The sequence below is a fragment of the Silene latifolia genome, chromosome 9, assembly GCF_048544455.1.
Source record: "Silene latifolia isolate original U9 population chromosome 9, ASM4854445v1, whole genome shotgun sequence".
Lineage (NCBI taxonomy): Eukaryota > Viridiplantae > Streptophyta > Magnoliopsida > Caryophyllales > Caryophyllaceae > Silene > Silene latifolia.
The window spans coordinates 94,375,547-94,388,300 of NC_133534.1; the positions used below are offsets into that span (position 1 = coordinate 94,375,547).

A 12,754-nucleotide genomic window follows, 5' to 3' on the forward strand; every position below is an offset into this window, starting at 1 on the left:
TAAATCGTACGAATTGACAGTTAATTCGTCTCAACTAATATTATTTAATCTTCATTAAATAATTGTCTCATCAACACATTGACTAACTGTTTAGTCATATTAGGCATCAATGTGATCATATTTCTATAATCACATCTCTCAAACACATCCTATAGGTGTGACCTTTAGGGACCAGTTGATCACCGCCATCTGTATGATAATAACGTCAAACTTTCTAGTAAGCCAACCGTTATTAGGTAATCGTTAATCAACTGATTAAGTATACGAAGTATACCCTTGTGAACCTGTAAAAGATTTACAAATGTTATCACACTAATTTGTGGAGGACACAAGCTCCAACAGAGAGGGCTTTGGCAAGGAGATCCTATCTCTCTTTTAATCTTTTGCATTTGCATGGAATATTTGTCAAAAATTATGGAGTTTGCTACTAGGAAGTGGTACTTCAGATATCATCCTATGTGTAAGAGTTTGAAACTGACTCATTTACTCTTTGCTGATGACCTACTCATGTTCAGTAAAGGAGATGTGCAGTCTATCATGCTTATCCTCGGGGTGCTGGCTACCTTTTCTGGTTCCTCTGGACTCAAGGTCAATGCTTCTAAATCAGAAGTGGTTTATAATGGGGTTGCTGATTCTTTAAAGCTTGATATAGCTCAGGTTTATGGATTTCAAGAGGGTAAGCTCCCTTTTAGATACCTTGGTATTCCAATTCAACTCGGTAGACTTACAAAAGCTGACTGTAATGTTCTCCTAGAGAAGATTGTTTCAAAGATTTGAGGTATAGGGGCTAGAAAATTGAGTTATGCTGCTAGACTAGTCCTTATAAACTCAGTTCTGAATACGTTACATAACTACTGGGCATCCATCTTTTTAATTCCTAAGGGAGTTATCAAGAGAATTGAGAGTATTTGCAGGAATTTTCTATGGTGTGGGGGCTCAGACTATAACAGGGCACCTTTGGTGGCATGGCAGGATGTGTACTGCAGTAAAAAGGAAGGTGGCTTGGGTATAAAAGAAGCAGGGGTGTGGAATATAGCTAGTGTGGGTAAACTAGTGAACTGGATCTATACAAAGGCTGACAGATTATGGGTTCTTTGGATTGATCATGTCTATATGAAAGGTGCTGATTGGGAAACATATCATCCTCCTCCTGATTCTAATTGGAATTGGAGGAACATTTGCAAGATCAAGGATAGGTTAGCTGGAGGTTATCAGGGTAACTGCTGGGTTGCATCTACTGGTGGTTACTCTATTAGTGCTGGATACCAATGGTTACAGGCTATACACCTACCTGTCCCATGGTATCATGATGTATGGGATACTTTGGTTCTCCATAAGCAAGCTTTTGTTGGTTGGCTTATTTATAGGAATGCTTTAAATACAATATCCAAACTGTGTAAGCTAGTCCCGAGTTCTACTGATACTTGTGTCATTTGTGAGATGGGGGAGGATACACATGATCACCTATTCTGGGATTGTGAAGGAAAAGTAGATCTAAATACTCAACATATTCATATATGTTTTATTTTAATTTGTCATAAAATTAATGGTGATCTTATGCATGCAAACTTATAAACAAAATAAGGAAGAAACATTCATTCTTACATTGGAAATTCGGTTTATATGGGCACAAGAGAGATCACCTTCTCTCTTGTTCTTGAGCTTCCAAATATTGGATGAACAAGGTTCAAATTAGAACCTCTCCCAAAAGCATATACCCAAGATAACCCCTTAATAAATTAATATTATTAGATCTAGAATAATAATAATCTTACTAAAAATTGACCCAAAATATTTTTGTGCTCTTGAATTTTCGGCCAAGAGAAGATGAATTTTGGAGTAATTTTATCTCTCTAAAATACATTTGTTTTAGATGTGTTGAATGAATAATACACACACTAGTTTTCATGTAGTGTTGTAGTGGAAAAATTAAGCAAAAACTTTTGCTCTTTTTCTTATGGTAAAACCGAAAATGGGGAAGGGAGAAGACCCAATGCATGCTCTCCTTTTTCTTTCCAAGCGAAAGCTATGCATGCAAGGCAAGAGGTAGGCATTATAATTGTGTTTTCCACTTATAAATAATCAACACAATTTTATCCTAATACTCCCTCCATTTCGGTATACACACATAAAATGGATGAGTCCATTTCATTTGTGATTTTGTCAATATGTCACATGTGACACATTTCATGACACCTTATTTATAAAATGTATTTTTAACCATTAAAAATCAACATATTAACAAAATATGTCACTTATAAAATTAACATAGTAATTCACAATTACTTGTACCAAAATGGTATACCAATTTATAAATCACAACATCTTGCATTTATATATAATAAATTATTCATTCCGTTTCAATTGTTTCCGTAAACAATAATTTCATCTAAGTAACAAAACAATTCGATTACTTAGACCGTATCTTATTATAATCAAATATAATAAGACACGTAAATATTACTTCCAAAATCGTCCGTCAATTTTAGGTAATTTAATTAACTCGTATCGTCATACGATCAATTAAATAATCAATTAAGAGTGTTACCCTTTAGGTATGACCTAAGGGGATCAACTGATCACCACCGTCGCAAGACAGTAATGTCAAACTCTACTCAGCCAATCATTACCGATATGTGTGGACCAATTGACTGTAAAATATTACATCCCACATGTATTCTTAAAATGAGATTTAATAATGATATTTAAATCATGTGATCGCACTATTGTTGAGGACACATTTCCCAACAATCTCCCACTTGTCCTCGACAAGTGTGCGTCACCAATTCTCTTGTCCTATTACTATCTCCCACTCAATGCAAGGTGTCTTTCAGGTCGCACTTGCAAGTGATCATATCGAGAGTGGTTTCCTCTATCTGGAGAATAACTGTTTGACCGGATTTATCTATCATAGATACCTTCCGAGCGTGGCCACGCATTTCCAGTTCATTACTCCTCGAGTGGCCCTGAGATATTGTTTTAACCCTGACAAGGGGGTGGACAATTCCTATCTCACTTATTCCCTTCGACTAGCCACAACCATCATAACCCTAAATATGCCCATTTGACCCCATTTACGAAGGTCGTAGTAACACAAATCAAAGTTAATCTGAAACTGTGCCATCTTAGGCGAATAGTCTTTAGTCAAAAGAATCGACTCATTAGAATACTATAGCAGCTCTCGCCACGACCAGGCTATATAAATTGCCAAAACTCTATAAGCGGTCATAAGGCCCGACAAAATGTTCCTAACAGTCTGCCTATGTGATCGACTAGTCATCCCACATGACTCTATGGCACTTGAACTTGCCATCAATCGCATCACACTCTAGTCACTTCGAGACGTCACCTCATATAAGTGACTATGGGCGAATACAATGCTAATCCGTGTTCACTTTAACGGGGTTCAATGTTATCTCTACAACCCGTTTGGATGTAACAAAGTATAATAAAAGGGTTTTAAAGGAAAAACTCGAACGACAAATGCAATTATCACATATGAATAGTCAATGCCTGATTACTATTTCTTGTTCTATAATCTAATTTGATCTTGTATGCAGTTGTTCATTTCAATTCAATTGAAATGACATGACTCATCATGTTTAGCCTTTGAGAAGGCTTTGGTTAGTAGGTTTTATCAATTTCTTGTACCTTAATCAACCTTACTACATACTCGTTTTCCTTTGTAATGTATACATTTGCATTACAAAACTTTCTGAGTACGTGTCGAGATCCAATCAAGACATAGGTCCTTTAGCCTAAGAATAGCTCCCACTGTTTTCACAGTGTGCAGGACTCATCCTTTTTGCACATCTCATGATTGCAAGTGTACTCAATTTCCGTTATAAATATCTCTCATTGTTCTTTATTGCCTAGAACGATTCTAGAAAATCTACTTGTTATTTAACATTGCCACAATGGTATCTTAACCATCCTAATGTGTTTTGATTATGGTTTTGTCGGAAACCATGCGCAATCTCAATTGTCAATTGTCACTTGTGTAACACCCTTACACAAAATTGCATCATAAACACTTTGCATCATAGCCTTAATGCTTCTGCAAGCACTTAAGGGTAATCTTTATGGCTTACTTGGTAAAGATTACTTAAATTCGATTTTGAAAATAATTCATCATACTCAAAGTATATGAAGTGTTATACATCATTACTTATTTAATTGATCCGGCAGCGGAAGCAAATGGAATCAATAAAATATGTTCAATTTAATTGAACTAGTCTTGAATCTTATCAACATAAGTCTTATTATTTACGCCTATATCATGTAGATTTATCTTCATAAATCTGGATATTAAAGATGTATTATATTACTCCAAAAGTCTTAAATCATTCTCAATGATCAATATGTCATCCACATATCGGACTAAATAAAATTTCCGTAACTCCCACTAAACTCCATGTATAAACACAACTTCTTGACTTATCGAGAAAAGTTTTATAACATGATCAAAACATTGATTCCAACTCATTGATGTCCTACTTAAGATTCTCTCTTAAGTTTCACATTATCTTAGGATTGCAAGAATCTACTAAACTCAAGACATGTATTGAATACATTCCTTCTTTTGAAGAAGTGGGTTTTAGATTCACATGTTGTATGCGTATCCTCATAATGAAACACAATCGCTAAGAAGATCCAAATAGACTTAAGCATTTCAATTAGTGCAAAACCCTTTGCAACCAATATTGCTATGAAATCTCTCATTATTAGTGCAAAACCCTTTGTCACTAATCAAGCCCTTTTGTTTCGGATTTTCATGGCTCTAAGCCTTGTATTGAGTTGTGACTTAAACACGCTTATGTAAGTCATATGTTCATTACTTTCTAGAAGTAATCAACCTGAATCAAACAATTTCTTTTGTAAGTTATAAGCTCTTTACTTTCTTAAAAGTAGCATGAATTCATCATCTTTAACAAGTAACGAATTTAACCTCCTAGGTTTTGAAGAAACAATGTCTTACACAAAACGTCTCATGTAGCCAAGAAAGACCAGTTTCTTGCGACATAACATTCTTTGTGGCATTCTTTGTGGCTCTTGAATAATTTCTCCCGCTCTATCTTCTAGAAATAAACTTGTATTTTAGAAAGAAAGCTTCACGAGCCGCAAACCCGTCGTACTCGTGATAATTGAAAAGGGAAAAATGAGCATTTGTTTCTTGTGAAAACTTACAAACTATTTCGGCAACCCTTACGATTTCATATCTCATATGATTCGATTTAGTGGAAAAATAATCTAGACAAAATGATAAAATCCCCAAAAGGATCAAGTAACTCAAAGTAACTTGATCGAAGTCCAAACCTTATCGAATAGCGTTTGAATTCTTATCCAATCATACATTATCCCATAATGCGTGTTAAGAGAGATTAATTTGTGATACTATATCACAATTCATTTGGCTTATATCAAAGTCTTCACTTTGATAATCCCATCACGACTAAATCGTGATTCCTTGAACTCTTTGAAATTCTTCAAAGATTTCTCTATTTACCTTATTAAGTGAACATATTAGTGTCAACTTAAATCGTTGGTAAAAGATAATGATCAACCTATTTTGGATGGATGATTTACAACCTCGATCTACTTTTCAACCAAAAGGCACGAGACATCTTGCTTTGAATACAAGATACGCATATACCATTAACAATCTAATGGTTTCAAGAGTACTCAATAACTCTTTGCGTTTATCATTCCAAAATCTAAGGTTTGATCTTGGGTTACCAATTTGAGTCTTGCATCATCTTTATGATATATCATTCTAGTTGGGTTTAGAATATTATCACCTTGATAATGGGCTAGCCATACATCAAATTGTGGTGTATAGGGTCACAAAAGTGAAACCTCTTTTGTATCTTAACAAGTTTATATTCTTATTTAGAGTTTATGCACTTAATAGTCACAATTAAGTACAACTTTAAATCCAAAAACTAGATTGAGTACACAATTACTCTATCTCTCGACATTATTGTTGCTAGTCGTCATATTCTAATCATCCTATGTATCAAGTACAATGATGAAAACCTCCATTGATTTCTAATATTGACGAAGTAGTACTAGCAAAATTTATGTTAATCATATAAACATTTAAAGAAGAAGATCCTATTAGATGTCCCACAACTAATTTGTTGATTCTTCAATAATTTGGGGTAGTTTCCTTTCTTGTGTCCAACATTTAAGACAATGGAAACTTAATTGGTCGGGATTGATAGGTTTAGTATCGTCATTCTCAACAACTTTACCTTTAACATTACCTTGTATCAATTCCATTATAATCTTTACTTCTTGAACCTCGTCTTCATCTTAACGGTTTAAGAGAATGCTCCCACTCATTTCAATGAGTCTTTGCTTTGAGAAGCAAAATTGAATTCATGAAGATTACTCTTCATTTGTTCGTTTTAGTCTTAAAACTTTCATTGAAGTGGTTGCGTTATTTTGGTCAATTACGAATTCTTGATAAAACTAATTACCAAAACAATGTATCGCTTCAAGGTACTTAATTCAATTAAGTATATGAAAAATAATCCATTGTAAGTAGATGTGTTAGTCAAGAATCAAAAACCTGTTTGATAATGAATAACTTTAGTCTATACTCTTTACAAGAGATCCTTAGCAATGGTTAATTTGAGGTCTTTAGAAGAAAATTCAAATTTTGTCTTTAGTTATGATGTTTTAATGGAGTTTTGAATCAAAAATCGAAATGATATCGTATATGAATTGTGGTAAAGAAATAGAACAATATGATAACGGAATAATGAAAACAAAAACATTTGTCGTTATAATAATACTTGTAAATAACAAGTAAAGCATTTACATAGTGACCTCTACCCAACTATGATAAATGATTCCAAGATCCAAATTCATATTAACTTGGGCACGGTATGGCCGATGAAACCCTTATCAATATAACTCGGTGGATTAACGTTTTAATCGATTCTACTTTTAGAACTCTTGGTCGATAAAATTACTCTAATAATTATCTTTAGCCCAAAACACATCCGACAAGGGCACGGTATGGCCGATGAAACCCTTATCAAAAACTTTTGTTGAGTTCAATCCAAATTTCGAATAAATGTGTCCATGATCCAAATCCACATCAATTTAGGCACGGTATGGCCGATGAAACCCTCATCAATATGAACTCGGTGGATAGACATTTATCACCCACTTCCCCTACGTAACAAGGTTTGTACCCCGGTGGGGCCGAGTGCACTCCCTCGCGAAATAGGTTTTCATGGTTTCTACTATTTGGTAAGGCTATGTCTCAGTTAATTGTTTTAGCGAGAGGTCATGTCAATTTATTATCTATCACGTTTTAAGTGAACTAAAGCGATGAACTACGATAATTTTAATTGACACGGTCGATAAACTCGATAAAAAGACAATGCATGTTTTAGTTATGGCGATTTAGCGATGCATGCGACATATAAATAAAATGCAAAGCATAAAAACAAATCCTAGTATGGCCTTCCTAAAATAGAAAAACTATTTAACTATTACATATTCGGAAACCAACTCCATTGGTCCCTTGAACTTCGGTTGTGGCACGCATCTCGAGGTAACACCGTCTTTATGAATCGCCATCTTGAAGAAATCCGTCTTGGGAACTCCGAGAAAAATAAATTACATAGCAAATTACATAATTGCCTATTATACATTTGTAACTAAAATAAAATAAATCTATTAAATTGTAAAACGGTGATACGAGATCACAATAAATTACAACCGAATCGATATTCCCATACATTTCGGGCAATACCAATTAAAAAACTAAGGCCATACTAAGTAAAATTACATAATTCAAAAATTACATAAAATAAAATTATGACAATCATAAAGAAAATGCAGCATTATAATATGTATGAACATGCCCAATTATATGCTAAATCTCCTTTAAGTAGCCAATATCGTATATTACTCGGTTTTTACGGATTTGCGTGATTTCAACATTTTATAATCACAAAAATTACATAAATTCATATTTATGCATAAGTTAATTACCCTAACCTCTTAGGACTCAAAATTTAGTCTTCACTAATTATTTGACCATAATTAACTCATATTTCTAAAATTTGTTCATTAATGGACTTAAAATTACAATAAAATGCTATAAACTTCAAAAACAAAAATCACAAAATTTCAAATAAATTCAAAATTTGAAATTTAAACTCATGAACATTCTGGAAAAATACCATGACACTCATAATGTTCAAAAACTTAGGTTAAAAATTCCGAAATTTATCCGGAAAAACAATGTTGCGGCTTATCGGTTTTAACTAAAATAATCATAAAAACATGTGAAAAATTATATACATCAACTTTTCAATTTTAGATCTGAAAAAGATAATAAAATGCAACATATAAAGTTTTTCCTTAGAAATAGAGTATGTTTTAGCAATTTTTCACTAATTAAGTCACTATTTATGCTATTTTTCATCAAAAATACATAAATCATGCATGAAGACTTCATTGTAGCCTATTATTTTACACAAATCTTGTAAAATTGCATGTGACAACATACTAAATTTCTATGACCATATTCGAAATATTTCTCATATTAACCTATTTTCATCTAAATCCGATTTTTATCATGAAAAATCCATTTTTCGTGCATAAGAACTCATAAAATTATGAAAATTTCCAGATCATCTAAAAATTATATATGTGAAAAAATATCCAAACACCACTGGAAAATTCGAAGTTTAGCTAATTTTCGTCCAAAAATGACATTTTTATCATAAAAATCACATTTTAATGCCAATATTATATAAAATGAACAATAAAATCCATAAATTAACCAAAATATCCTAAATACATTTTAGGATCAGAAACTTTAACATGCAAAAATTAATTTTGTGATATATCATAATAACACAAATTATACAAGTTTTATATGTTAATCTTTATAACTCGGAAAAACTTTTAACCGATTTGCATGCAAACAACCATGACTCTTGATACCGTTTGAAGGAAAAGTAGTTCTAAATACTCAACATATTCATATATGTTTTATTTTAATTTGTCATAAAATTAATGGTGATCTTATGCATGCAAACTTATAAACAAAATAAGGAAGAAACATTCATTCTTACATTGGAAATTCGGTTTATATGGGCACAAGAGAGATCACCTTCTCTCTTGTTCTTGAGCTTCCAAATATTGGATGAACAAGGTTCAAATTAGAACCTCTCCCAAAAGCATATACCCAAGATAACCCCTTAATAGATTAATATTATTAGATCTAGAATAATAATAATCTTACTAAAAATTGACCCAAAATATTTTTGTGGTCTTGAATTTTCGGCCAAGAGGAGAGGAACTTTGGAGTAATTTTATCTCTCTAAAATACATTTGTTTTAGATGTGTTGAATGAATAATACACACACTAGTTTTCATGTAGTGTTGTAGTGGAAAAATTAAGCAAAAACTTTTGCTCTTTTTCTTATGGTAAAACCGAAAATGGGGAAGGGAGAAGACTCAATGCATGCTCTCCTTTTTCTTTCCAAGAGAAAGCTATGCATGCAAGGCTAGAGGTAGGCATTATAATTGTGTTTTCCACTTATAAATAATCAACACAATTTTATCCTAATACTCCCTCCATTTCGGTATACACACATAAAATGGATGAGTCCATTTCATTTGTATTTTGTCAATATGTCACATGTGACACATTTCATGACACCTTATTTATAAAATGTATTTTTAACCATTAAAAATCAACATATTAACAAAATATGTCACTTATAAAATTAACATAGTAATTCACAATTACTTGTACCAAAATGGTTTACCAATTTATAAATCACAACATCTTGCATTTATATATAATAAATTATTCATTCCGTTTCAATTGTTTCCGTAAACAATAATTTCATCTAAGTAACAAAACAATTCGATTACTTAGACCGTATCTTATGATAATCAAATATAATAAGACACGTAAATATTACTTCCAAAATCGTCCGTCAATTTTAGGTAATTTAATTAACTCGTATCGTCATACGATCAATTAAATAATCAATTAAGAGTGTTACCCTTTAGGTATGACCTATGGGGATCAACTAATCACCACCGTCGCACGACAGTAATGTCAAACTCTAGTCAGCCAATCATTACCGATATGTGTGGACCAATTGACTGTAAAATATTACATCCCACATGTATTCTTAAAATGAGATTTAATAATGATATTTAAATCATGTGATCGCACTATTGTTGATGACACATTTCCCAACAGATTGTGCCTATGCCTCAAAAATTATTGCAGGATTAGAAAACTGGTTGCAGCTGAAGCTCAATGACCAATCTGTTTCTTATTCCAAGTTGCAAAAGAGAGTTTGCAGGGTAGTTAATATGGCAGTTTTTTATGCTATATGGATGGAAAGGAACTCTGCTCGCCTGGAGTTGGCTATTTGGAGGCCTGAGAAATTGATTCAACAGGTTCAAAAACAAGTGCATGGGAGGCTAGTGGAGAAACTAAGGAATTGTACTATGCCTAGTGACTGTGGTTGGCTAAGTACCATAAATATTAGGTGTTCATTTTGTACTTAGCTTAGATGGAGGTTGTTTCCTTGTAGAATGAATTTGATGTAATCGTTTATTATTATAATACAAAACCTCACATTCTACCAATAAAAAAATATATTAATTATCCTAATAATTTAATTATTAAAAGAGATGTATGGTAATTCTAATTATGGTAAGAGTAGTAATATATGATAATAATAATAATAATAATAATAATAATAATAATAATAATAATAATAATAATAATAATAATAATAATAATAATAATAATAATAATAATAATAATAATAATAATAATAATAATAATAATAATAATAATAATAATAATAATAATAATAATAATAATAATAATAATAATAATAATTACCTTAAAGAGAGAGAGAGGGAGATTAAGAAAGTTTAAGAAAGTATTGGCGACGGAATTAGGAAGCGATAAATAATTCAAGGTAAAAACTTCTAATCTCGCTTTTTATTTTCTTATTAAGCTGAATGTGAGACGATCTTAAGGCGCTTAGAAACTGACCCAAACCTTGACGGAATCGGACCAAACTTTGGGAAGTGGTACGTGGGATTTCAAGGGTTGGATTGAGTATGGTGGTGGTGTCAGGGAAGGCTTAGGGTGGCGGTGGCAGGCGGGTTTCGAGGGCTGTGGAGGCGGGTTGAAAACAAGGGAGTAGTGGACTTCGATCCTAATAGGACCCTTATTCGGGTTCGCCTTGACCTGGGTAAGGTGAGGTTGGGTCCTGGTGTTTGTGTCGACCAGGGTGGAGGTGTTGTGGCCACCCTGGTGGTTTGTGACGGTGATGGTCGTTTTAGCGTGCAACAGGGGAGGGGGTGTCGATTGTGTTGCTGCCGGTGTTGGGTAGTTCTGAGGTGGTGTTGGGATGAGTAAGGGCGGTCAATGGTGGCGTGTGGTGGTTGTGCTGGTGGGGTGTCGTGTGGTGTGTTGTTGTGGTGTCGGGTTTTCGATATTAATAGTGTCGTGGGGTATTTAGGGCGTGGAATTTTAGGGTGCTGGTGGTGTTTTAGCAGGTGGTAGGTCGTTGTAGGGTTTGGCTGTGGTGCGAGCTAGGTGGTGGTAGGTTTTAGCGGTGGTGTTGGTGGCTAGGAGTGTCGTAATATGCGGGTTTTGGTAAGGGGTTTAGCGTGGTTTATGACACGGGGTATAAACCGTGTTATGGGTGTTCATGATGATGATATAGAGTGATGACGTAGGATTGTAATGATGACTTGATTTAGTTTTTGATTAATGGCGGGATTATGCGGATTATTTAATTAGTTTAATTTCTAAGACGGGTTTTTATGTAAATAATACACGGGAAATAATTAATATAAATGAATTTCATTTGATTGAATTATAATAATGTATCGAATAATTAATAATTAAATTATAATAATTACTTGTCTAGGTGACGGAGTTGTGAGATGCTATGTTAATTGAATTTCTCTTTACTCGGATTGGTTTTATGATGGGAGTTGCTTGCCAGGTAAGGATAAATCCTACTCAACTTTTACTCGATAATGTTGTTGGATGAATTATCAGGTGTGAAGTATATGTCATTGGTTTATATTGTGATTGTTGGTTATCTCATGTCGTAATTATTGGATACCTCAGACTCGTTCTGAGATGATTAGTATTGTTGTTGATCATGGCATTTGTGTTGGATACCTCAGTTTATACTGGGATGAAGGATACCTCAACTTCGGTTGGGATGATGGATACCTCAACTTCGGTTGGTATGGTGGATACCTCAACTTCGGTTGGGATGGTGGATACTTCAACTTCGGTTGGAATGATGTAAAGTGAGCACGTTGTTAAGGGAGGTGTGCTTAGTAAAAGGATGGAGTACGTTGTCAGGGGGTTGTGCAATGTAAAAAGGAAATTGGATTCTTATCGTATGTTTTTGTTGTTAGTATTTATTCCTACTGAACCATTGGTTGACGTGTTTGCTTCTGTCTCAAAATAAAATTGATGCCTGCTTTAATTGATGGCATCCTGTAGTGAACCATTTAATATTTACGGTTAAATGGTGAGCAGATTTAAATAGCAGGTTTGGAGTTAGCTGGATATGGGGAGCTTGGGCTTGTGAGCTTTCGGACCTGCAGGAGTGTAGATCACAAATGTAGTTATATCACTTATTTAATTTACGCTGCGAGTTGTATTTATTTTTACATTAAGTTCTAGTTGATTAAAAATTGTAAGACATATGTAATC

The 12,754-nt window shown here is 33.6% G+C and overlaps 1 protein-coding gene across 1 annotated transcript; it reads left to right on the forward strand.

Moving 5' to 3' along the window:
* The first annotated feature begins 414 nt into the window (after window positions 1–414).
* LOC141601357 (uncharacterized) lies at window positions 415–10,563 on the forward strand. Its single transcript, XM_074421632.1, has 3 exons — window positions 415–676; window positions 941–1,435; window positions 10,250–10,563. The coding sequence occupies exons 1-3, from the start codon at window positions 415–417 to the stop codon at window positions 10,561–10,563; spliced, it is 1,071 nt and encodes a 356-aa protein (XP_074277733.1).
* Window positions 10,564–12,754: the final 2,191 nt, after the last annotated feature.

Coding starts and splice junctions, on each gene's coding strand:
- LOC141601357 (XM_074421632.1), top strand. CDS start 415: ATGGAGTTTGCTACTAGGAAGTGGTACTTCAGATATCATCCTATGTGT. Junction 677..940: donor GGTTTATGGATTTCAAGAGG/GTAAGCTCCCTT, acceptor GTGGGGGCTCAG/ACTATAACAGGGCACCTTTG. Junction 1,436..10,249: donor TACTGATACTTGTGTCATTT/GTGAGATGGGGG, acceptor ATTTCCCAACAG/ATTGTGCCTATGCCTCAAAA.